Source organism: Myotis lucifugus, unplaced genomic scaffold, assembly GCF_000147115.1.
Source record: "Myotis lucifugus unplaced genomic scaffold, Myoluc2.0 scaffold_162, whole genome shotgun sequence".
Classification (NCBI taxonomy): domain Eukaryota; kingdom Metazoa; phylum Chordata; class Mammalia; order Chiroptera; family Vespertilionidae; genus Myotis; species Myotis lucifugus.
The window spans coordinates 1,177,291-1,202,074 of record NW_005871210.1 but is presented as its reverse complement, the minus strand read 5'-3'; the positions used below and the strand labels follow the sequence as shown (position 1 = coordinate 1,202,074).

The following is a 24,784-nucleotide window of genomic DNA, read 5'->3' as shown; positions in this document are numbered from 1 at the left end:
TTATACCCTTCAATGGTTAAAATGGTAAATTTTGTTATATATGTTTGAATATAATAAAACCAATTTTTTTAAAAAAACATCATATAGCTAGACAGTGGTCAAGCTAGGATTTGAACCCAAATTTATCTGACTCTAGGGTCCATGCTCTCAACCTTAGGGCTTCACTGCCTCTGGAGAGGACAGCCAAACACGAATCAGGACATCTGAGTTCTTGCCTTGCTGTCCTGTGTGACGTGTACAGCCTGACCTTTTAAGGCCTCACTTTCCTCAACTATTACATAGTAAGACCAGATAAAATGTCGTTGACCGTTCCTGGCCGTCATTTGTCTGGTGATTTGGATTTTACAGCATGGAATGCCCCAAACCTGATTCCTGACCCAGATACCATTTGCTTCTGGCGCACACTGGGAATGGGGGGGGGGGCGGGGGTGGGGGCAGCTATCCACCCCATACTTTGCTCCTCCCTTAGAGGTTTGCCCTGGAGTTGAGCCAGCCCTTGAGGAGGCCTCCACTCCCCCTTCCTTTCCCCATTCTGGGAGAGGTTCTGGTCTGGCTGCACTCCAGGATAAACTTCCACAAGGCAAGAGATAACACAAAGTCAAGGTGAAGATCATGGCAGCCCTTAAAAAGGCCTCCTTGCACCCTAGAGTGGCTGCAGCTCTTCCACTCCAGAGCTGTCCACCCTGCCTGCCGGCGCCTGGCCACCATGTGGGAGCTCTTGGCTCTCTTGCTGCTCACCCTAGCCTATTTTCTTTGGCCCAAGGTAAAGAGCCCTGGTGCCAAATACCCCAAGAGCCTCCCATCCCTGCCCTTGGTGGGCAGCCTGCCATTCCTCCCCAGAAGTGGCCATCCGCACGTGAACTTCTTCAAGCTGCAGGAAAAATACGGCCCCATCTATTCCTTTCGTATGGGGAGCAAGACTACAGTGATGATCGGCCACCACCAGCTGGCCAAGGAGGTGCTTATCAAGAAGGGCAAGGAATTCTCCGGGAGGCCCCAAGTGGTAAGCAAGGCCCATTGTCCCTCCTCTCTCCCACCCTTGTTCAGTTCTTGGGCCAAGACCATGCCTAGAATGACCCTTTCAGCTCCAAACAACTTGTAATTCTTCCCCAAAGCAGACTATCAGGGCTCTGGGTTGGGGAGCAACCCCTCAAGGTTCTACCCAGCCTCTAAACTAGGCAGGAAGAATTAAAGGAAGGCCTCGTTTTCTGAGCTGCCCAGAAGGTGAAGTGGGGTGGGAGCAATGGCCTGAGGGGGGTCAGGGAGCCCTCACTCCTGTCATCTCATCCCGGAACTGGATAATGATCTCTCGGAGCCTAACATTTCCCTAATTAACTGAGATTGTGCATGTAAATATCTTAGCCCAGTGCCCAGTGCATAATAGTTATATGGATGTTACTCTTCATGTGAAAAATGCGGATAGTGGATACTGTCCTCTGTGGGAAAGTGCAAGGGGTCGCCTGGTCTGGGAGGGCTGAGGTTGCTGTTTCTCTGGAGCTGTCCCCAGCTGCTCCAGCTCACGGGGGTGGGGGTGAAGGGGTGGGCAGGCTGACCCACAGTAGCATTTTTAAGGTACTGATGCTCTATCCTACAGAGCTTCCGGTGGTGCTCCTGGAGGAACAGGGAGCTAACCATCCAGAAACACTGCCAATGCCCATCCCAGCCCCCTGCTGCTGAGTACTCCCATGAACACCCCAGGCAGAGCCCCCAGCCATGCATCTTTGATCAGGCCAAGGGTTGACTGGTTTTCCCTTGGACCAGTCAGCCAGGTTTGCTAGCCAACTACCTGCCTCCCAACTCTACTGAGCTCTTCTCTTCAGTGCAGAGGAAGGAGGAGGCTAGTTACTTGGGCTTTGCAGGTCAGGGGAGGGCAGAGGGGAGGCTTTGGACCCTTGTGCTTTTGGGGGTGCCTCTGGGAAGAGATGGTTTACCCAAGTTCAGACTGGGTGGACAAGACATCTGCACTCTCAGATGTGGCCCTGTGGGGGGGGACATGGCCTTGTAATGGAAGGGTGAACAAGGAGGAGATGAGCTTTGGTGCCATTAGCACTTCCCAGGGCGCCCAGGGCAAGGCAGAGGTCTGGGTAGTCCTCAATCTCTACAAGCCCCCCATCCCCACTCCTATCCCCAAGACAGGCCCAATTCAGAGACCTTATCCCATCCACAAAAGAGAGGCTCAGAGGTCCTCTGTCATTAAACTGAACCCAAGAACCCCTGCATTCTGAGTGTTCTTTCTTTTTCCTCTCTCTCTCTCTCTCTCTCTCTCTCTCTCTCTCTGATGGAATTGGGAGTGAGAGGGGCTTAGGACCTGATCTACCAAGGCCTCACTGTCTTGGAGAGAAGCAGGGATGCCCCACAGCATGGCAGTGACTGCCTTATCCCTTAGGGCAGTGGTTCTCAACCTGTGGGTAAAGAGAGGCTCAGAGGTCCTCTGTCATTAAACTGAACCCAAGAACCCCTGCATTCTGAGTGTTCTTCCCCCCCCCCCCCCTGTCTCTGATGGAATTGGGAGTTAGAGGGGCTTAGGACCTGACCTACCAAGGCCTCACTGTCTTGGAGAGAAGCAGGGATGCCCCACAGCATGGCGGTGACTGCCTTATCCCTTAGGCATGGGAATGGGTGCAGGAGACCCAGGGCAAGGGTGGATGGGTGGTGTCTAACTCCTACAGCCTTTCCTGTTTTCCAAAGACGACTCTAGATATCCTGTCAGACCAGCAAAAGGGTGTTGCCTTTGCTGACTATGGTGCCGGCTGGCAGCTGCATCGGAAGCTGGTGCTGGCCACCTTTGCCCTGTTCAAGGATGGCAACCTGAAGCTTGAGAAGATCTGTAAGTGCCCAGCCAGCCCCTAGGGCTCTGGAGGGAGAAGAGGGTTGGGGAGGGAAGAAGGAATAGGGATGGTTCAATCTAGCGTTTTCTTGGCTACGACTGCCATCTAGTGGCCATCCGCTACCTGTCCCTGACTAAGGTGGAACTGGTAGAGACGAGGTGAGGGTGCTGCTTAATTCCCCAGCCTCCTGTTCCTCTCTCCCCTCAGTATGTCAGGAAATCAGTTCGTTCTGTGACTTCCTGGCCACCCAGAACGGACAGTCCATAGATTTGGGCTTGCCTCTCTTCTTCGCGGTGACCAAAATCATCTGCTTGATCTGCTTCAACACCTCCTACAAGAACGAACATCCTATAATGAAGACCATACAGACATACAATGATGGCATCATGGAGTCTCTGGGCAAGAACAGTATAGTAGACATATTCCCTAAGCTGAAGGTAAGGATGAGAACGGGCCCCACCTTCAGATCCCAGTAGACCCTGACAGCTTCCCCAATTCTTACTCCTGCCCAGCACCAGACCCACCTTTTTCTTGACCACCTCGGCCACTGTGACCTCTATCTTCTCTGACTCTTAAAACTTGGCTGCTTCTCTACATGCATGTTATACTCATAATAATGGATCATATTTATTTACTGTCGTGTGCCGGTATTGAGCACTCTACATGCATTCATCATGGCATTCCCCTTGGAGGTAGGTCTTATTATCCCCATGCAGATGAGAATACAGGCTTTGGGAAATTATGAAACTTGACCGTGGCTTCAGACTCAAGTGTATCTTCCTGTTAAAGGCTGAGCACACCACAGAGCTTATCTGCTAAGTAAACATCAGTGCTTGATGTTTGATTGAATGGGAAGGGGGAAGTGGAGACCAATTCCAAACAAGCGGTGGGGTTGTAGAGATTGAGGACTACCCAGACCTCTGCCTTTCCCATCCTGTGCTCCCACCTTGCCTTGCATTTTGGTGGAAGGTTGGGGTTGGAGAGGGAACTCTTCCGAGACAGAAGGCGAGGATCTACCCCCACGAGGGATTCTGGTAGCTGTAGAAGCAGAATGCAAGAGGGATGCATTTGAAATGTCTTTCTGCTTTCCAGATTTTCCCCAACAAAGCCCTGGAAATAATGAAGAATTGTACTAAAATGCGAAATGAGTTGCTGACTGAGATCTATGAAAAACATAAGGTAGGTAATGGAGCAGAAGAGATTGCCAGTTAGGTTGAAAGTATCGTGAGACCAGGGTTGGGGTCCGTTTTCCACACCATAGCATCGCCAGAAGCTAGCAGAGAACCTGGCACATAGTAGGTGCTCAATAAAAATTGACCTAACTAATGAATAGGGGTGGGGAAGTGAGGAATTGAAGAGGATCCTAGAAGGGACCCATCCACCACCTCAAATTTAAAGAGGACCTAGAGCTGGCTCACCTCCACAAGCTCATAGGTCCTGATTAGACTCCCCTGGTCCCTCACTTCCAAGTGGAAGAAGGCTTTGTACCTCTAGCCTAGGATGGAAGTATGGGAGGGTGTTGCAGACAGGGCTCCTCCCTTCTCACATTCCCAACTTTACCCAACCAGAAGAACTTCAACAGCAACTCTGTCACTAACTTGGTGGACATCCTGATTCAAGCCCAGATGAACTCAAGCAATAACAACACTGGCTCAGACCAGGATTCAAAGCTGCTTTCAGATCGACACGTTCTTGCCACCATAGGGGACATCTTCGGGGCCGGTTTGGAAACCACCACCTCTGTGGTGAAGTGGACTGTGGCCTTCCTGCTGCACAATCCTGAGGTGGGCTTCTCCTTACTACAGTGTTCCCAACCACTCTTGATCTCAGCCAGATGCAACTCTGGGGGGGGGGTGGGGGGAGAGAAATACCCCCAAGCCTTTTATGCAGATGACTAGACTGCTCCCTCCGTCCTTACCATGCAGTGGTTGGCTCTGGCCCTAGGATGGAGCTGCCTCATCTTCGGGAAGGAAAGCCTAGGCTGCAGAGCCACCATGGGGACGGGTCTGGGCCAGCCCTTCTACTTTTTTTTTTAATGTTTTTATTGATTTCAGAGAGAGGAAGGGAGAGGGAGAGAGAGAAGCACCAACAACGAGAATCATTGATTGGCTGCCTCCTGCATGCCCCCTACTGGGAGTAAAGCCCACAACCTGGGCATGTGCCTTGACCAGGAATCAAACCCGGGACCTCCTGATCCATAGGTTGATATTCAACCACTGAGCCACACTGACTGGGCAAGGGCCAGCTCTTCTAGATGTGACAATAGGGTTCTTCTAAGTCCCTGCTTCTCCTGGACTTAAAAGCACTCTGGTCACATCCGCCCTTCTCTGGCCACCAGCTGCAAAAGAAGATCCAGGAGGAGATTGAACAGAACGTCGGTTTCAGCCGCACACCAACTGTGAGTGACCGGAACCACCTCGTGCTGCTGGAGGCCACCATCCGCGAGGTGCTTCGCATTCGCCCGGTGGCCCCTACGCTCATCCCCCACAAGGCTATCACTGACTCCAGGTATGCTTCTCGCCCGTTAACATCCAGCCCTAAGATGCACTCAACACTGCTTGCCAGCCCACCGGGCCCTCCTCCACTCCCTCAGCCCCCACCTTGCTGATCCACCTATAGTCAACCACTGACTATCAGTCATCTTACCATGACCCTATTGATCAATGTATCCACACTCACTAACGCACAAGGACTGACCCACAGATCTACCTGACCTCCCTCAGAAGCTGCCTGCTGTCCTGGAGACACGGGGTCTGCGAAGAAAGACTGGTGCTCTATGCTCCTACTCAGTCCAGTAGCCACAACACATACACAGTGCACCAGCACAAAATGCATACACACGGGCCCTGACTGATGCGGATATCCACATACCAGTGTTGATACATAAGTGCATGTCAGGAAGGGAAGGCTGGAGAGGAGCTGCATTCACACTGAATCTGGCAGAAGCTGAGAAAAGGAAGAGGGCGTGGGCGTGAGGGCGTAGAAGGCTCTTTCCCCCGGGGCTGGGGGACTGTGGAGCCTCAGGGCTGAGCAGGTGGCTAAGCAGGTGGGGGAGGACAATATTCCAGACCCCCCTTTCCTTTCCCTCTCGGGCAGCGTCGGCGAGTTTGCCATTGACAAGGGTACAAATGTTGTCATCAACTTGTGGGCACTGCATCACAATGAGAAGGAATGGCACCGGCCCGACCAGTTCATGCCCGGTGAGTCCGTTCTGTCCTGCTCCCAGGCCATGCAGCCAACCTGGTCTCTGTGCTCTGCCGCTCCAGCACTTCCCCTCTGCCAACCTGGCAACTAGAAAACTCCTGCCTCCAATGACATGGAACTACTGACACCCCATCCCACCTAGACTTACCCACCCTCTTCACAGCTGGGTCTCCTGCTTTCCCCTTCCACCAACTGCAAATCTTCTCCTCTAAGAAGCCCTCTAGGCATATGCCCCCATGAAGTGGGGCCCTTCTCCCCTTGGATGGTGGCATTTTTCATGGGCCGATACCACCTCCTTTCTATCCTTCCTGAATATCTCATTTCCTCTGTGTGATTAAGGGCTGCCTGAGCGCAGGGCTGTATCTCTCCTCAGGTTGGGGCTCCTCAGTCAGGGCAGAGGCACTCCTCTACTTACTCCAGCCCTGGCCCCTGCCTGATGCGTTCCCCATGTCCACAGAGCGCTTCCTGGACCCCACAGGGAGCCAGCTCATCTCGCCATCCTCCAGCTACTTGCCCTTCGGAGCAGGACCCCGCTCCTGCATTGGGGAGAACATGGCCCGCCAGGCACTCTTCCTCTTCATGTCCTGGATGCTGCAGAGGTTCGACCTGGAGGCCCCGGATGATGGGCAGCTGCCCTCCCTGGAGGGCATCCCCAACGTGGTCTTTCTGATAGACTCTTACAAAGTAAAGATTAAGATTCGCCAGGCCTGGAAGGAAGCCCAGGGTGAGGGTAGCACCTAGAGGTGTGCCTAGCGCTCCACCCTGTGTGGCCCCACAGCACAGAATGAGAGGTGTTACTCTACCCTCCCGCCCTTCCTCCCTCCTCCTGGTCCCCTCTGCCTTCTTTTCCACCCTGCAGCCCTGACAGTGATGTGCATAAAGTTTTTCTTAAGAAGGTCCCTGAACTTACGACATTCCTTACTATCATTGTTACCCTCCTTTGAAAAAAAGAAAAAGGGCCCTGAGTAGCTTATTCATTTAATTTTTTCACTCATTCTTTCAATAAATATTTTATTAAGCACCTCCTCAGTCCCACTCACTGATCCTGGACACTCAAGCTCCCTGGTCTCCTGAAGCTTACATTTCTAATGAGAACTAACAAATAGGTAAGCATTTCAGAGCCTCATAAGTCCTCTGCAGTCAATGACACCAGGTGATGGTGATTCGATAAGAGAATGGCAGAGGTGGGGAGTGGCTACTGTAAGCAAGCGATAGGGGAAGGTGCAGAAGACCTGGGGGACAGTGCCCCGTGCTGAGGGAGCAGCCAGGGAGGAGTTCTCCAGGTGGGAGGTCAGTGTGGCTGGGGCAGAGCAGCAAATGAAGGGGAGAGTGTCCCTGATGAGGTCAGACTGGAGACAGGCGCCAGGTCCCGTGGAGCCTTTGAAATTAGCAGGAAGGAATCTAGGTTTTTATCCCAAGTGTGCTAGGAAGTCACTGCAGGGTTTAAACATGTAAGTGGAAAGGTCTGGTTCATATTGTATTTTTAAAATATATTTTTATTGATTTCAGAGAGCAAGGGAGAAGGTGAGATAGAAACATCAATGATAAGAGAATCATTGATCGGCTGCCTCCCCTACTTTGGACCGAGCCCACAACCCGGGCATGTGCCCTGACTGGGAATTGAATTGCGACCTCTTGGTTCATAGGTTGACACTCAACCACTGAACCACACAGGCCAGGCTGGTTCACACTTTAAAAAGATCATCCTAGTTGCTGAGTGGAGACTGACCTGTGGAGGGATGAGAGTGGTGGCAGGGAGGGAGGAGGAGGAGGTTGCTGTGCTGGCAACAGCAGTGGAGATGGTGAGAAGTGGTGGGATTGAGTTATATTTTGAGAGTAGAGCAAGGGATCTTGTTTGCTTTGATGCAAACAGTCATTGGGTGTATGTACCTCAATGCTTATGGCTTAAAGGGAGTGTGTGTAATCCACAAACTCAACCCACCACTACCGACCACTCTTGTCTTGGTCCCCAGTGACCAGCAGGTCTTCTTTTCCTTGTCCTGTCCAGTAGACACTGCCAGGACAGGGCTTCCACAGCAGCCTTCTGCTAAAGTGCCGGGCTCTGCCCCTGCTCCCCACTCCCCAAGAAGTCTATAAATGCCTCACTAGAAAATGGAACCCAGCCCTGGCCCATGTGGCTCAGTTGGTTGAACATCATCCCATACACTGAGAGGCTGCCAGTTGGATTCCCTGTCAGGGCTTGATCCCCAGTAGGGGGCGTGCAGGAGGCATCAATGTTTCTCTTTCTCTCCCTTCCTCTCTAAAATCAATATAAAAACATATTTAAAAAAAAAAAAATGGAACACAGACTTTTTCAAACCTTGAAACCAGCATCTTTAAGCCTTGGCCACTGGCCAGTCTGCAAGTGAAAGATGTCCCTGGAAAAACTGACCCTGCTCTTTAGCCTAGAGAGGCCCCAATCCAAGCTCCCTGGCGCCAGCCAGACCAGGGTCAGATCATCAACACCCTGTCCTTCCTTTCAGACTGGGGAGGGGCTCTGAAAGGATCAGCAGGGCAAGGCTGAGACCATGCCTGACCAAGTTCTCAGAGGGAAGGAATCAAGGAATTCATTGAAAGGAGGGAGGAACAAGGTTTGCCATTACCTCTTCCTTGAAAAGCTTTTAAATCCAGTGGTAGTAGACCATTCCCTACTGTCCCCCCAACTCAATCCTGGCCTTCACTGCCAGTGACCCGGGGCCTTGCTTAAGGGCCCACAGGAGAGTTTGTTAGCCGCTGTGGCTGACCCCAGCCCCCATCACAAGCAGCTTGGAGAGATGTGGACACAACAGTGAGCTAATGGGAAAGGGGTAAACTGGATATCCCCTCCCTCCTGCCCCACTCTGGTGCCAGGCTAGATTGGTTGGAGGAGAGTTAAGTATTCCAAATTTGTTCAAAATTTGAAAAGCATTTTGCAGGCTAGTGATGAACAGGCAAACAACTAGCGGAGGGTCTGTGTCTCTTATAGAAGCAGTGGGTGAGTGTAACTGGGATGGAAACATCTACTCCAACTGTCGAATCAGACCACTGAATGGCAGGGAAATGAGACTAACCTTTCAATTTGAAGATGACAACACTGAGAGCCAATGGGGTAGCGGGCGGGGGGGAGGGGGGGCTTGGGAGGGACTTGCCCTAAGCCACACAGCCACTAGGCAGCAGGGCTGGGACCCGAACCCAGGATTTCAATGATACAGGACGAGGAGTGGCCGTGCTCTCCTACCTGTCCCATGTCCATGCAGAAGGGCTCAGGTGTCTAACTGGGGAGAGTACAAAGCTCAGTGTCCTTTTAGGAAATGACCTCATGAACTCTGATTCTTACCCAACTGCTCTTTCCCTGCCTGAACGGCTCTTACCGCTTCCTTAAATCCTCCCACCTGAATGTCAGTGAAGCCCTCCTCCAGGCCATGTCTTGCGACTCCTACCCCTCAGCTTCTGTTCCCTGGTACTAAATCCCGACTGCATCTCAGCACCTTCCTGGGCCTAAAATGGGCGTGGTGTCTCCAAGGGACACTGTCTACCCCTATATCTCTGGAGTTCAAGACTGAGCCCTCTCATGTTCTTTACCCTGCACATGGCCCCTGACAAGTAGGTTAGTCACACAAGAGGACTGAATTAAACGCTCTGAGTTTAACTGGCTAATTGGTCCAGTGATAAACAGACTCCATCTCCTTGTGTGTAAGGAAGCCCAGAGCTTTGGGTAAGCTGGAAGGTCTTTGCCAATAACTCAGTCACCTTTCCAGCCTAAGACTGCTCTTAACCAGGGAAGTGATGATAAACAAACACTGAACAAAACCAGTGCTCTGGGGCTGGTGGTGAGGAATAACCCTGATGTGTCATGTGTGCTGGTTACATGTGGACACCCCACCATGACCGATTTCAAGCCACCAAGGTGATGTCACGGACCACAGAGTTGGGGAGAGATGCACAGGAGCACTGTTATTTATCATTATATTATATAGTAAATACCATGTACTACAGCTTGTAAAATTCCTGAAAATTTAGTAACCAGCTCTGTGAGCTAGGCATTGGCCCTCCTAGGAGAAATGAGCTGCCCTGTCCTTTAGAAGAGCAGCTCCCAGTCTGAGGGGAGGACCTCTTCCCTGGTAACCTTGGTGTGCAGCGTGGGTGGATGAGAGTGCATGATTGTTCTGGTCGGTCTCTTGTGGCCACAAAACCTGAAGCAAATGAGGAGTCTTTTCTCCAGTCATGCTTATGGGTGTAAACATCCAACTTTTTAGGACAGGAAGCCAATCGCAGACTGGGGTGGAGAGAGGACCAGACGAGGACCTGGTCACCCAGGTTCTAGTTCCCAGACTCTCTGGTTTTCCTAGCCCTGGATCTTGGGCCCATTGCTAGCTTCTTGAACCCTGCTTTCCTCAGCTGTCCAGTGGGGTAACTTACCACCTGTGCTGCCCATTATCTGAGGCTCTGGTGAAGATGAAAAGCAGAAAGGGCTGTGTGAGTAGGAGAGTTCCACACCAACCGGAGTTACAGAAGATAAGAAGTCAGGCTGTGGAGGCAAGTTCGCTGTCGTCATTTACAGACCAAATGACCATGGGTAACTTACTTGAACTGCTAAAACCTCAGTTTTCTCATCTGTAACCTGGGTGACTGAGGTGTATCACCCTCAGAGTATCGGTACCTCAATAAACACTGGCTTTGTCATTGCCTATATCCAGATCCACAAAGTAAGTCCTTCCCTAAGGGTTTTATACAAACCTCCCAAAGGCCACCGGCTTGGTCAGAAGGAGGAACCGGTGTGTCCAGATGGTCCATCGAAGGACAGGACCTCCGGGACCTTCCTCTGGCAGCGGGGGAGTGGGTGGAGAGCCCAGGGACAGACTTTTCATGGCTCCCGCACTGAAGGTGGTTTGTAACATTTTCCAGGGCTGGTTTCTTGAGACTTCTTGGTGAGATGTGCAGTGGAAGGCTAAACTGTGGTGAGGAGCTGGCTTGTACAAAGTGACAAGTGACTTCAGCTCAAACATCCTCTTCTCCCCCTCACAAGCCACCCAAAGCTCTTTATCTCCTCAGAAGAAGACCAAAACACTCTTGCAAGAAAAAGCCACAAAGACCCAGAGCTCTAACTCCTGACAATTTTACAGTGTTTCCAAGAGGTTACACCTCCCTATGGAAGTGGACGGTGATCTGCAGCAGGCACCGCCGCTGTCTCAGGCAGGAGGCCATAGAGCACTGAAGGGCGCTGCTAGGCGAAGCCTGGCTGGGCGTGGGGGCCTCTGAGGGCTTATGATAAGGCAACGGGGAGGAGAAAAAGGGACAAAGTGCCTTTGAGGATCTGGTGTCCGGTTCACCTTTCACCATGCTACTCCCCTGTTCAGTACATCTTTGAAAAGACGAGTTCTTCACGTGACACCAACATACAACTGTCGCACTGACTAGTGGACTGCCTGAGCTTTGGAGTCAACGATGTGGGTTCAGATCCTGACTACCACTTATTAGCTGTGTGATCTTGGACAAGTGAATCAACAACTCTGAATCCCATTAATCAAGCAGGAATAATTACAGTCCATACCTCAAAGGGCTGTTTTGAGGCTGAAATTTAAACACGTAGGTAAGATGCTTACACAAGACCCAGCATTGTGTAAAGTCAACAAACGAAACAATGGACAAGTTAAATTATTTTCATTACCAGCTTATCTCTCCAGCTTCATCTCCTGTCACTTCCCAGAATGCAATTATCTAGAAAGATTAAATTGCTCCTAGCTTTATAAAAAAAATACATTTAGCCCTAACCGGTTTGGCTCAGCGGATAGAGCATCGGCCTGCGGACTCAAGGGTCCCAGATTCGATTCCTGTCAAGGGCATGTACCTTGCTTGCGGGCACATCCCCCGTGGGGAGTGTGCAGGAGGCAGCTGATCGATGTTTCTCTCTTATCAATGTTTCTAACTCTCTATCCCTCTCCCTTCCTCTCTGTAAAAAATCAGTAAAATATATCTTTTAAAAAATACACTTAGACCTACTATGGTTTTATTGATTTCAGAGAGAAAGGGAGAGGGAGAGACAGAAACATCAATGATGAGAGAATCATTGATCAGCTGCCTCTTGCATGCACCCTACTGGGGATTGAGCCCGCAACCCAGGCATGTGCCCTTGACTGGAATCGAACCTAGGACCCTTCAGTCTGCAGGCTGACGCTCTATCCACTGAGCCAAACCAGCTAGGGCTGCTCCCAGCTTTAGACATGACACCCACACTCTCTTGTTTTAGACCTACTATGTTGTGGGTTTTTTTTGTACTTTTCAGCACCTGGCACATAGTGGGCACTCAATAATCTACAGACTGAACATTTGCCTGGAATTCCCTTTACACCTTTCTTCACCTGGCAAGCTCAGTTCAGGTCTGTTCCAGGAAGGCTGTCCTGAAGCCCCAGGTGGGCACATGCTCTTCCAGTGTCCTGTGCACCACATGCTTCATGGTACTTTCCATGTGCTACTAAAACTGTTTACATGCCTTTTTTCCTCTCTAGACCATTAGGTCTTCTAAAGATATAGGTCTAGAGCATATCTGCATTCCCAGTGTCTAGCACATGGTAGGTGCTCGATAAATGCTCAACTCTTATATTAAGGCCACTCACCCACCGGGTGGAAACCTGTATCCCAAACACCTCCCAGGACCCACTGCCCTTTGCAGTAGGCTCAGCCAGAAGCAGGTTTCCAGCAGGCTGGGTCAACAGTCAGCCAAACCCACTTCCAGCTCCTCCTGAGTGAATCCATTTTTGCCCTCCCCCTAAAACAGAGGCAACTGGAGAATGGGGAATTTCCTGAAATTCGAGTTCATCAAAGCCACTCTGGTTTGTGCTCTAGGGCATTGGTACTGTCTCCACTTGAACTTGGTCACCTGGGGGAGGAACTCAGTGACCCAGGCGTCTGGTGTGCAGTGATGGGGGCAGGCTGCAGACCTGGGCAACAAGGGTATGCACGCCTCTGGCACACAACCTCTGAGTTGTACGTTTGTTTTTCTGCCACTCAGACATTCGATTAAAGACAGGAATGATGTACTCCCCACGTCTTCCCTGTGGTTTTAGAGCACGGCTGTCTCCAGATGCTATCGTGGCTCCCCTGGGATTACTTGGAGGAGACCAACAGTTTAGAAAGAAGTAGGCAGCCACCATCCCACTTGAGTCACTGAAGGGCCAGGGCAGTGTCTTCTAGCTGAGGGTCAAAGATGGCGGCAGGGACATGTCTGGCTGACACTGGGCTCTTAGAAACAATAGTGCTGACTGCAGGGTAAACTCCAAGGCTAGGGAACAGAATGCTCTCTGCTCTCTGTCAGCACCCCCACTAGTGACTGCTCCACTTGGGGAGGCAGGAACCCCTTCAGGGAGGATTCCACATCACCTTGCTTTGCCCACCTGTAGGCTGCCCAAAAAGTCTTGCTGGGTTGGGCTGTTCCTTCCTTTTGAGCAAGGACTTAACATCTGACAAAGTTTAATAGGGCAGTCTTTAGAAAGTAGTAACCATGAGTCTTAGGAATAATCACCGTCCCAAGGTGACATGTTGGCACACCAGTGGTTCCCCAAAAGCTTAAAAATCAGTTGAGTCCCCTGCCTGGTATTCGAGACCTCAAACTACCTCCCACGACTCCTCGGGGGGGGGTCTCTGAATCTGTACCACTCATTCATCTCAATCCACCTCATATTGTTAACAATTGTCACATGGGTGTGCTTTTGTCTTCCCAAGTATAATTTAATTTCCAGAGGGCATGGGCCCGACTTATGTACAGCTTTTGCATTCTCCTTAGCATCTGGCACAGTGCTGGGCAGCAAGTAGAAGAATCACTAAGACATATTTTGCATATTAAATTCCAAGGCCAAGCACCCATCCACATTTCTATCATAGCATTAAGAGGTTTCAGAGTACTTGTTTCCTTTTGAGGGTCATGTTTTAGCTTCGAGGTATCTAACAAAACCAGCTTCTGCTTTTTGGGGGTCTGATTTTAACCTGTTTGTGGAACTTTGCGAAGTATTCAAACATCGGACATATACCCTTGGCGGAAGAAGGGTTTCAGGGAAACTCCTCAGCATAAAGCGTGGCCTCAGCAGCAGCATTGCCCGGCTTGCTCTTGGCCCTGCAGTTTCTGCCTGGCCTAGGAGCCTGTCCTCAACTGTAGGGCGACTCTCTCAGCCTCTGTGTGGAGAAGGGAAAAGCGCTTGTGGTTAGGAATCTCGAGGCACGACTCCCTGAAGTCTGAAGTAGAGGAAAAAGGAACAAAGTGTTTCAAGAAAAAAAGCGCATTGGGATTTTTGGGACTGATTTTATTTGGGCTTCTCACAGTGGTTAGAGCCACTCTGTCTTCAGAACAATCACAGCACAGGAAATGCGTCACCGAGACTGCCCAGAAAGGTCTGACCAGCTGAATCTTATTGCTTAAAATACACAAATTCACATAACTGACAAATGGTGATGTGCCGCACATAGGAATGTGTTAGCATTTGCAAATCTTCTGACTGTAGCACCAAACCCTCGACCAACCCCTCCTTCTCATTCACCTGGAAAACCAGACCACCAAATCTCCCCGGCCCCTAACTAGTCCTTCAACTCCCCGTTTCCACCTCCCTTTGCATGCAGGGCAGCCTCCTGGAGCAGGGACAGGCTGTGACTGCTGGAATCAAGCCCCGCTCCCGGGTTCCATTACCCCGACTCCTGCCTTTAGGGTGGGACGCCGCAGTGAACCTTAACACTCAGACCAGTTCCCCACTCTAATGGGGAAGGAAACATGAGAGGGCCAGAATTTATCCATTTGATCAGTGAACTGAAGGCAGACTCATTTTGGTAAAACTTGATGTCCTTGGAGACACTTCAGTGAGTTGTTCGGGATTTTTTTTTTTTTTAATGGTGGAAGGAAAGGCATCTGAGGGCTGCTGACGCACTCCCGCCCACTCTCGCTACGCACAGGCTTGCTGGCATGAGCTGGACCTCAGCAGAGGGAGGTAAGCCCTGTGGTGTCTGCCAAACCTCCTGGCAATTCTGGGCAGGGCTGACGTCTGGGCCACAGCTAGTCCAAGCTTGTCCCTGAAGATCCAATTAAGCCTTCGGTCTGGAGTTCCACCTTCACCTTCTGTGCCGAGTGGTTGTGAACACCCCCCGGGGGGCTGATACCGAGGGCCAGGAGCAGCCGAGGGAGGCAGACAGGTTCAGAGCATGTTTCCATTTACAGGGAACAGAACACAGGCCTCCGCATGTCCACGGAGCAATGTGCAAATTGCAGTGATGGGTAGAGGAAAACCTCTACTTTGAGGACAGTATCTCTGGCAAACACGGGACTGCCGTCGACAATGCTGCTGAATACACCCAAGTACACAGTCAGACAATTGTTCAGTAAACAGTAAATGCGTAAAATAAATTACCTTGAGAGGGCCATATCTGCTCCAAACATGTGGTAAATGGGAACAGAATGGCTGCCAGTCAAAGTATATTCACAGGAAAACAGGGCTGGGGGCTCACACACAACGAACACACACACACACAGGTTATCCAAAAAGTCAATGTATCGGGACTTCACTTTGTTCAACATAGATTTTGGTTTCGTGGACTTCAAACGCAGACACTCATTCGCCTCACAGCCTTGGATTTGTCTATTTTTGTATATGTCTATACTTTTTCCCTTTCTTATCATAAGGTCAATGCCTAGTCTAAATGTCATCGTTCAAGAGTGGGGGGAGAACCAGACTCTTCAAATGAACAGGGCAGGGCAGGGAATGTTAGTTTCGGCTGCATGCTTTCTCCATTCAGATTATTCCCATCAAAGCTCCACTGGTTATCTGAGGTCGAACTGCAGTAACAAGGATCCTGTGGTCCTTCTGGATGGCTCCTCCGGCTCCTCCACCCCCTCCCGGGGCCACTCAGACTCTTCACATCGGCTACGATTAGTTACCCGACTCACAAGGGGAGGGGGGCATGAAAACCACAGATAACCAAGGCAATTTTCCCCCAAGTGGTTAGTTAAAACAACAACAAACTTATTCAGAATCAAGAGAAAATACTGTGTGAGAACCGGCCTCTGGGGCTGCCCTTGCTCAGCACCACAGCCTTATTTGTTCAGAGAACAGTGAGACAGGCCCACAGCCTGTGTGCTTGGGTTGGGGGAGGGCCCTGGTCACCTGTGGGCACAGACCAAAGGGCAGAGAGGCAGAAAGCTGCACCTCTATCCGCCGCTGTAGCTCAGGGCTTCCTGTGCACCCATAGAAGGTCCAGAGATAGCCTTCACCCAAGCCGCTACACAAAGCATCTCCTCTGGCTCTTTGAAGGCCGAATTGAGAAAGAGCCGCAACTTCCCTTTTCCAGAACAGAATTCTTGCCTGCCCACTGGTAAAGCTCTTGTTTTCAGCTCGCTTTTGTTCTTTTTCTATTTAAAAAAAAATGAAAAACAAAGAGAAGGCAGTATAATCTTCTCCACCTGCACCAGTCTGCGGCCAGCCAGAACGTGCTGGGCAGGGGCCCTCAAGGATGCAGTGATGCATTGATCTCGTCACCTGGAATTTGGGAATGCAACAAACCCTTACCTACCTACCACACAGCTGCCCACCAGCCCTCATCCTCCCACAGGATTGGCCCAAGTCCGGCTCTGCAGACACTGGCATCAAGGGATGACAACCCCTGAGTCTCCTCCACCCAGGGCTGAGATCTGCTGCCTCTCCCAACTGACACAGCAAGGTTCTCTTACACTAATACCAGAGCAAAAATCCATGCCATCACTAAGTCACCTCAGGGCACAGTCTCAGCTTCCTTCCTTGGGGACTTCTTAAACACACAGTACCTCCAACCAGGCAGGTAGTGAAATACGACTTGAAAAGGAAAAAAGGGAGATGGGTGGGGAATGAGGAATGAGTCACAGAACCAACTTCTCAGCCCTCCACAATACTGTGCTTCTATGGGGGGCGGGGCATCCACACCCCAAACTGTACCTGGAGATGTAGGAAAATGCAGAAACAAAGGAGGAAAAAAGAAAAAAAAAGACCAAGTGGCTGTACCACTTTCTTGGAAAGTCACTTAATGCTTCTCTCGTGGTTCTCCCCTGCCCTGGTTGCTTTGCCAAGTTCTCAGATACAGGCAGGGCCTGCTCTAGCTGGGGGAGCTGCTGCTCTGGGAGTTTGGGGAGTCCTGCTCATTGATGGTGTTCAGCAGCAGGCACGCCAGTGGCCGGGGCAGGTGGGGATGCCCGAGATCTCGGGCCTGCTCCTCGGAGGGCTGGCAGAGCCCTTCCTCCTCGTCACCAGGGGGCCGCACGTGGCAGCTGTCGCAGAATTCCAGGGGTCCATCCAGAGCGTCGTCAATAAGTGTGCTGAACTCTTTGAGGTTGTCGTCGTGGTGGCCCCGGTTGCACACACACACCTCAATGCCCGAGTCACCCGTGAAGCGGCGATGTCTGCCAGGCGTCTTGTCCTTGCTGTCGGGGAGGGCGCTGCCCTGCTCGCAGCTGTAATCTTTCAGCAGCTCCTCCTTACATTCGGAATCCTTGTCCAGGAAGGCCCCAGGGGCCAGCTCCCCCAAGTCAGCCACAGAGCCGCTGGGCTCCACTCCAGGGGCTTTGGTGGCTGCTGCATTGTCTGGCATGTCGATGGTGGGGGGCTCAGGGTCAGCGATGATGCTCGGGGGTCTTGTGCTGCTTCGGCTGGACCCTGACAAGGGGCTGCTCTGGGCCCCCTGGGAGCCCCTGGCGGGATCAGCACCTGGGGGGCTGCCGCCTGCAGGGCCACACTGTGCAGACAGCTGCTGCTGCTGTAGTTGGAAGGCACTGTATGGTGGGGGAGGAGTTGGAGGTCGGTTCACCACTTCCTCATAAGGAGGTAGTAAATAGTTTGGCAAAAACCCTAAAATGGGGAGGTAGGGAGGAGAAATTATTGCACTGGCAATTGTTCTAGGACAGAGACATTACACATATGTCTCTTCCCACCCCAGCATACCCACTGAGTGACAGCTACAGCTCTTGGTTGTGGGCAGGGCAGGGAGGGCTGTGGGAGTCACCTAATCCAGTGTCTTGAAACCCGAGAGCCCCTAAAGCTGCTTCATAGGCAAAGATTTCTGCCTGTACGGCCTGGAGTGAAGGCAGAGGGTTAGGAAAATGTGGTGGGTGGCCAAGAGATCATTTCTGTCTGGAATGGACCCGCTTCACATGCAAGCACGTCTCCTGTTTCACGGTCAGACTGTCCTCCACCTATGCCCCATAGGCCTTGGGGTCAGGGACCCTAACTTAGGACTCTGACCACTTTTTTCTTCCCCCACCCTTCCAGATGTATACCATGAAGAGGGCCTTATTCTGGGAGGTTGTAAATCTGTGTTGTCTCTCACTCTAGTGTGGCTGGAGGTGGTCTGGAAAGACAAACCAAACCTCATCCTGACTCAGATCAAGAGTGGGTGGCTTACCAGTGAAGGGTGAGGGCCTGTCATCTAAAACTTATTAAGAACATGCCAGGTGAGTTATCTTTTCACTGTGCTGAATGCTTCGAGGCACTGATGATCTGATTGTTATTGTTAGCATTTATGGAGCACTTACTATATGCCAGGCACTGTATTAAGCACTTAACCCTTCTACATGTGAAATTCCACAGTTGTGATCACTTTTTTCTATAGAACACACTGCAAAATGGCTTTGGACAAGCTGCATAGCCAGGCCTTCACCGACTGAGAGGTCATATGGATGGAAGCCCAGAGAAGTCAGGTGAATGCCCTTCAGTGAGTCACCGAGTTTCTTGATTCTCAGAAGGTCCAAATGTCACCTCCACACACACCTGCCCCTTTCACGGCAGCCTCTGCTCAGCATGACAGTAAACTAAATGGGAGGACTTCAGACCACTGAACTCTAAATCTCAATTCACTCACATCATCCATCATCCAACTACCTGCCTAAAAAAATCTGCCAAATCAGCAGAGACCTGGTCAGAACCCAGACAGCGTAGATGTGGAATGGCCCAGGGCACCCCCAGCACTGGCTCCTCGGAATAAATGTGACTGCCCCCTTGTGCCTGTACTTTCAAAGCCTGCTCTGTGCTTGGCAAGGAGGCAAACCCCAAGGCCCATAGGAGCCCTGGCCACCAATACACGCAGTCTGGGTGTCCTGGGCGCCTGAGGGTGGAGTTGGGGGGCTTTGGGGTACGTACTGAAATAAAATGGCAGCGCTGAGTAATTGTGGGCTTCCCGGTAGGCAATCAGGTTGATTTCATGTTGCCGCTGCTGGGCCTGAAGGCGGTGCTTGGCTCGGCGGTGGTGGCAGACACAGCAGCAGCTCAGGATGATGATGATGGTCCACACCAGCCAGAACCCTGGGGGTGGGGAAGCAAGACAGAGAGGCAGGGACACAGTGAACACCAGCCAGAGGGCAGCCTCAGAACAGGGAGGCTCCCAGCAATGCCCACCTGGTCAACGCTGGAACTGTCAGGCCTCACTCAGGGAATTCACATTTAGAACCTGCATTCCATTTTCATAAATGTTTGTGCCAAAGTGAAAGACACATGGGATGGAAGAGGGCAGATTGTAAGAATGACAGTAAAGGAGGCCACTCAGTCTGGGGCGCCTCCAGGGGCCTTGGGGGAAGGGCAGAGTGCCAAGGCAACTCTCCAGCCCCAACGGTCCTCCCATATTTTAGGTTTGAGGGCTATCATATATGCTCCCCTTTTAGGACAGTGTACTCTTCCTCTGTTAAGAGATCTCTGAGAGCCCAGCCAGTGTGGCTCAGTGGTTGAGCATCAACCCATGAACCAGGAGGTCACGGTTCGATTCCTGGTCAGGGCACATGCCTGGGTTTCAGGCTCGATCCCCAGGGTGGGGTGTACGGAAAGCAGCTGATCGATGACTCTCTCTCATCATTGATGTTTCTGTCTCTCTATCTCCCGGCCTCTCTCTGAAATCAATAAAAATGTATTTTTAAAAAAGAGATCTCTAAGAAAATGCTCTAGCTTCTTAGTGTCCATCTTCTCCCACGAGGACAGCTCCAGGCTTACTTTTGCTGCTGACATCAGGCTACTCACCAAAAGCAAAGAGCCTCTCAAAATCGCCACAACTCAGCTGATTAGTAACTACAAAGGGGCCTCGGAGGGGCTGCCTGATAAAGCAATTCTTAGGGTTTTCCTGGTATCATCAAAAGGATCTGGGGCTTTTCTCTACCATGTACCCTCCACAATGTAAGAATCCCTAAAGTTAGAAGTGGAAAATTCTAATTGCCTCAGGGCCATCTCTTCCCCAGGGAGTGCAAATGACTTCCTTAGCCCTTGATATAATCCGGTACAATTCCATCTCCTAGTCACACAAACAGTCCACTCCCACCTCCTTTTGGCCTGCAGTTGCATTAGACTCGGGCCCATTAGCAGCCTCCCCTCCTTCCTCCCTGTTCCAGGGATGGTAGAGGAACAGGGGAGAAGGCCCATAGCCCTTTTTCTCCGGGTGCATTATTTCTTCTCATTTCCCACTGGTTCTTAGTTACTCCTCTCCAATTTTCAAATGTATACAAAAAAGCTTTCTAAACACTTTCTTTAATTAATGAGCAATTTTGTTTTAAAATATATATACACATGGGGGAACTGGAATGAAAAACACAAAAAAGTGACCTATCTTTAAGTAGTAAGTTATGACAAATTTTAATTTTCTTTCCCCAATTATTTTCTTCCTTCAAATTATAAAAATCAAAACTAAGTAAATTAAAACTTAATATATCTGTGATTAATTTTATTTTTGCAGGTTTTTATTTTAAAAATTAATATATTTCTGGGTGGATTTTCAAATTACTCTGGGAATATATTCATATAATGAAATGACAGGCATCACTAAAAATTATTCATAGAGCCCTCGCTGGTTTGGCTCAGTGGATAGAGCGCTGGCCCGCGGACTGAAGGGTCCTGGATTCGATTCCAGTCAAGGGCATGTACCTTGGATTCGGGCTCGATCCCCAACGGGGGGCGTACAGGAGGCAACTGATTGATGTTTCTCTCTCATCGATGTTTCTAACTCTCTCTCTTCCTCTCTGTAAAAATCAATAAAATATATATTTAAAAAATTATTCATATATACTATTTTTAAATGATATTTCTAATATTAAATAAAAAAGCAGAATACAAAACAGTATAAAATATGATCCCAATTTTTGCTTTAAAAAAAAGTGTATCTAAACATCTAGGAATGATCAGGAAGTTAATCCCAAGGTTATTCCTGGATAACAGGTCATATTTCTGGTACCAGCTCCTTCATTTTTTGCTAATCTACATTTCCTAATTTTTCTAAGGTGAATGTACTTCTTTGAAATTAAAAAATGTATCTGGCCCTAGCCGGTTTGCCTCAGTGGATAAAGCATCGACCTTCGAACTGAAGGGTCCCGGGTTCAATTCCAGTCAAGGGCACATGCCTGGGTTCTGGGCTCAATCCCCAGTAGGGGGAGTGCAGGAGGCAGCCAATCAATGATTCTCATCATTGATATGTCCACCTTTCTCCCTTCTTCCTCTCTGAAATCAATAAAAACATTTTTTAAAAAATTTATCTGAGGATCAATTTGCAGGTAAGTTGTTATTAAATGAGAATAGATTATATTATTGTTCACTTATTGTCTATTCTGAATAACTTCAGATTTTTTTCCATTACAAATGCTACATCTAGTTTTTATCATCTGCTTTATAATTATAAATCTGTTTAGAATCTGTTAAGTATTTCCACATGTACTTCTTGCCAGAATGAGCTAACATCATGTTTTTTTGTATGCTTTTTTAAAGGCTTCCTTCTCCCTACAGACAGACCTATAAATGAAGAGAATCCTGTTTTTTTTCCGTTTGTACCAAAACACACTATTCTGAAATATCCCACGGACATTTAGGGTGTGGCCTCTGGCAACAGCTCTTTCTGTTCCCCAGGGGTGTCCCCACTGAATCTCCCCACAAAGCCAGCCTTACAGGGTGAGATGGCAAGGCAGTACAGCTGCCGGGCTCTGGCAAGCTGTGTGGCACCTAACTGCTTGTGGTATGTGTTCAGTGGGACTTTCTGCAGAGCCCTGGCAACAGGAGGACAGGCAGAGGGCGATGGAAGAGGAATTTTTCCCCATTTCCCCATCAGCAGACAGAAAAACCTCATTCCCAACCAGAGAACATAAACTTAATTTGAAGTTAGAAGTCTTCCTCCCCTTCCCAGATTCACTATTGACATTTGCTTATTCAACTTACATTTCTCTCCTGTTGCAGGATGACTGAAGATTAGACAGACACTGTTAGCGGAGCCCAGAGGATGGTGTTGAGGTCAGAAAGGAGCTGTGGGAGAGAACTGGCTACCTGCTGCCATCCTGTAACATCTCCTCCAGGCCAATCTAGTTAGCGCTCACCCTCTTAGGTGGGACTGCATTGGAGAAAGGCTCCACAAATAAGCACAGTGCATTCTGCTGAAGAGCCTGACTCCAAATGTATTTAAAAGTCACAAAGATTCTGGGCTGAACACTCTTTTTTTTTTTTAAATAAATATATTCTTTTCAAAAATATATATTTTTTATTGATTTTTTACAGAGAGGAAGGGAGAGGGATAGAGAGTTAGAAACACTGATGAGAGAAAAACATCGATCAGCTGCCTCCTGCACCCTTCACCCCCACCCCACCCCCCCACTGGGGATGTGCCCGCAACCAAGGTACATGCTCTGGACTGGAATCGAACCTGGGACCCTTCAGTCCGCAGGCCGACGCTCTATCCACTGAGCCAAACCGGTTAGGGCTAAACACTCTTTTTATATTATCTATATTTCTCTTATTTTTCTGGCATGTCCTTCATATTTCTGTGTTACTTGATAATTTAGAAAATACATTCTTCCATTAGGTCAGGGGTGGGGAACCTTTTTTCTGCCAAGGACCATTTGGATATTTATAACATCATTCGTGGGCCACATAAAATTATCAACTTAAAAATTAACGTGCTATATTCGGTCAAACATTTAATTAACTCACTGGCAGGGCCAAACCAAATGGTTTCTTGGGCCCTATATGGCCCTGGGGCTGGACGTTCCCCACCCCTGCATTAGATAATCAACATTTAACTCTATTGTTTTTTTACTTCTTGAGTCATTTTTTTAGTTTCTTACCTAAAGGTAAACCAACTTTTAACTTTCATGCAGCAATATACATGATCTAAGGCAATAGCTCTCAGCTTTTAAACATGCTTAAAACAACACACACACAAAACAAAAACAAGCTTTTAATAGGAAAAATCTCCTGCATCGGTTTTCACACTGGCCAAATATTTCTGGTTTTCCCTGCTCTAGGCATGCGGGTAGGTTGAACTTCTTAGCCACTTTTTGATTGGATGAGGCATTGAGACTGGCTTTAACTAATGAATTGGGATTGGAAATGACACATCTTTTAGAGGCCAGGATACTTCTTGCTGATGTGAGACTCTCCATGAGTTTTCCTTCTGCCATGGCAACTGGCAACATTTCAGAGAGTGACTTTAGGGTCTGTCTGGTCCCAGAGGATGATGAAGTGGGAACAAAGCTCCCAACCAACCTGTGACATACACATACTATAATGTGAGAAGTAAACCTGTTATTTTAACCCACTAGGGGTTTGGACTTGTTTGTTACTGCAGCATAACCTAGCCTGACTGATGCAATGAGTTTATAGGTTTTTCTGGTGAGAGAGAGTATTTAACCAGTTAACTGCCACGCGTCCAAAACAGAAACCATCCCCACTGCGTCTATAGACATTTATGGTGTACAAAGGGTTAAAGGGTTCAGCAGATTTTTCCCCCCATTGATTTTTAGAGAGAGTGAAAAGGAGGTGGAGAGACAGAGAGAGAGAGAGAAACATCAATGTGAGACAGACACATCGACTGGTTGCCTCCTGCATGTACCATGACCTAAGAATCGAGACTGCAACTGAAGTACGTGCCCTTGACCGGAATCAAACCTGAGACCCTTCAGTCTATAGGCCGACACTCTATCCACTGAGCCAAACAAGCTAGGGCAGATTCATCAGATTCATAAGCAGATCCTTGATCCAGAAAAAGGCTGAGATCCACTGAACTATAAGTATAATAGAAAAAGAGGGCCTTTTTTAAAAAAAAGGAAAAATTAAGCAGGTCAAAGGGGACTGGGGGAAGAAAAGGACAACTGGATTACTGTGTGAATCAAAACTATGGGAAAACTAAAGTTGGGAGCAGAATGGGCCTAGTGGTACATATGATGACATAGTATTATTATAGTAAAGGTCCAAAAAAGACCTCTGATGAGCTGGTCCCACTTAATGGAAGGTAGAAGGCATCCACTTAATGGAAGGTAGAAGGCATTCTAGTCTGACCCTCACAAAACGGATCCTCCTGGGAGCCATTCTAGTCAAAGCAGTGTCCTATCAACTTTCAAGGGGAAATATCCAGACTAGTCCTTAATGGAATTGTGCCAATTTTTTATCTCTTTGCTAGATTTCACAAACAAGGAAGAGCTTAAGAAAGGAAAAGTTAATGAAAGCAACACACGGTGAAAGACAGCATGCCCTCCTTCCCAAACACATACCTACCCAGAGAGTAAATCCCTCAATGACAACTTTGAAATTTGTGACCTCATGGTGGGGAGCATTTGTCATGCTAAGCAAAATGGAAACATGTTTTTAAAAACAATCAGAGTCCAATGTGCCCCAGAGTTCACAATAAACTTGAGAAAACACCACTCCCCAACTGGCAGGAAATTCCTCATTAGGAAGCCACAGCATACTGTAAATTAGCTCTCCTTTTACAGGAGGTAAGTGACCCCCTGGGCTCCTTATACCTCTCAGCAGGAGCTCCTGCCA

At 49.3% G+C, this 24,784-nt stretch overlaps 2 protein-coding genes across 5 annotated transcripts in view; one reads left to right on the top strand and one right to left on the bottom strand.

Annotated features, from left to right (window-relative positions):
- Positions 1–225: 225 nt before the first annotated feature.
- LOC102417518 (steroid 17-alpha-hydroxylase/17,20 lyase) lies at positions 226–7,072 on the top strand. The gene is made up of 8 exons (XM_006095907.3): positions 226–1,003; positions 2,689–2,827; positions 3,036–3,265; positions 3,921–4,007; positions 4,397–4,612; positions 5,167–5,336; positions 5,925–6,028; positions 6,490–7,072. The coding sequence occupies exons 1-8, from the start codon at positions 707–709 to the stop codon at positions 6,771–6,773; spliced, it is 1,527 nt and encodes a 508-aa protein (XP_006095969.1). The 5' UTR covers positions 226–706; the 3' UTR covers positions 6,774–7,072.
- Positions 7,073–14,284: 7,212 nt separating this feature from the next.
- WBP1L (WW domain binding protein 1 like) overlaps positions 14,285–24,784 on the bottom strand; it is a 59,173-nt gene continuing 48,673 nt past the window's right edge. For 2 of the 4 annotated variants that reach the window (XM_006095908.3, XM_023759785.1), the window contains exons 3-4: positions 19,148–19,309; positions 14,285–17,860 (exon numbers count right to left, since the gene is read on the bottom strand). In XM_006095908.3, coding sequence (XP_006095970.2) covers positions 17,112–17,860; positions 19,148–19,309 — 911 coding nt within the window. In that variant the 3' untranslated portion in view covers positions 14,285–17,111. The remainder of the gene's footprint in view (positions 17,861–19,147; positions 19,310–24,784) is intronic. The other 2 variants (XR_002830979.1, XR_002830980.1) reach the window with 2 other exon arrangements.

Coding starts and splice junctions, on each gene's coding strand:
- LOC102417518 (XM_006095907.3), top strand. CDS start 707: ATGTGGGAGCTCTTGGCTCTCTTGCTGCTCACCCTAGCCTATTTTCTT. Junction 4,008..4,396: donor AGATCTATGAAAAACATAAG/GTAGGTAATGGA, acceptor TTACCCAACCAG/AAGAACTTCAACAGCAACTC. Junction 4,613..5,166: donor TCCTGCTGCACAATCCTGAG/GTGGGCTTCTCC, acceptor TCTGGCCACCAG/CTGCAAAAGAAGATCCAGGA.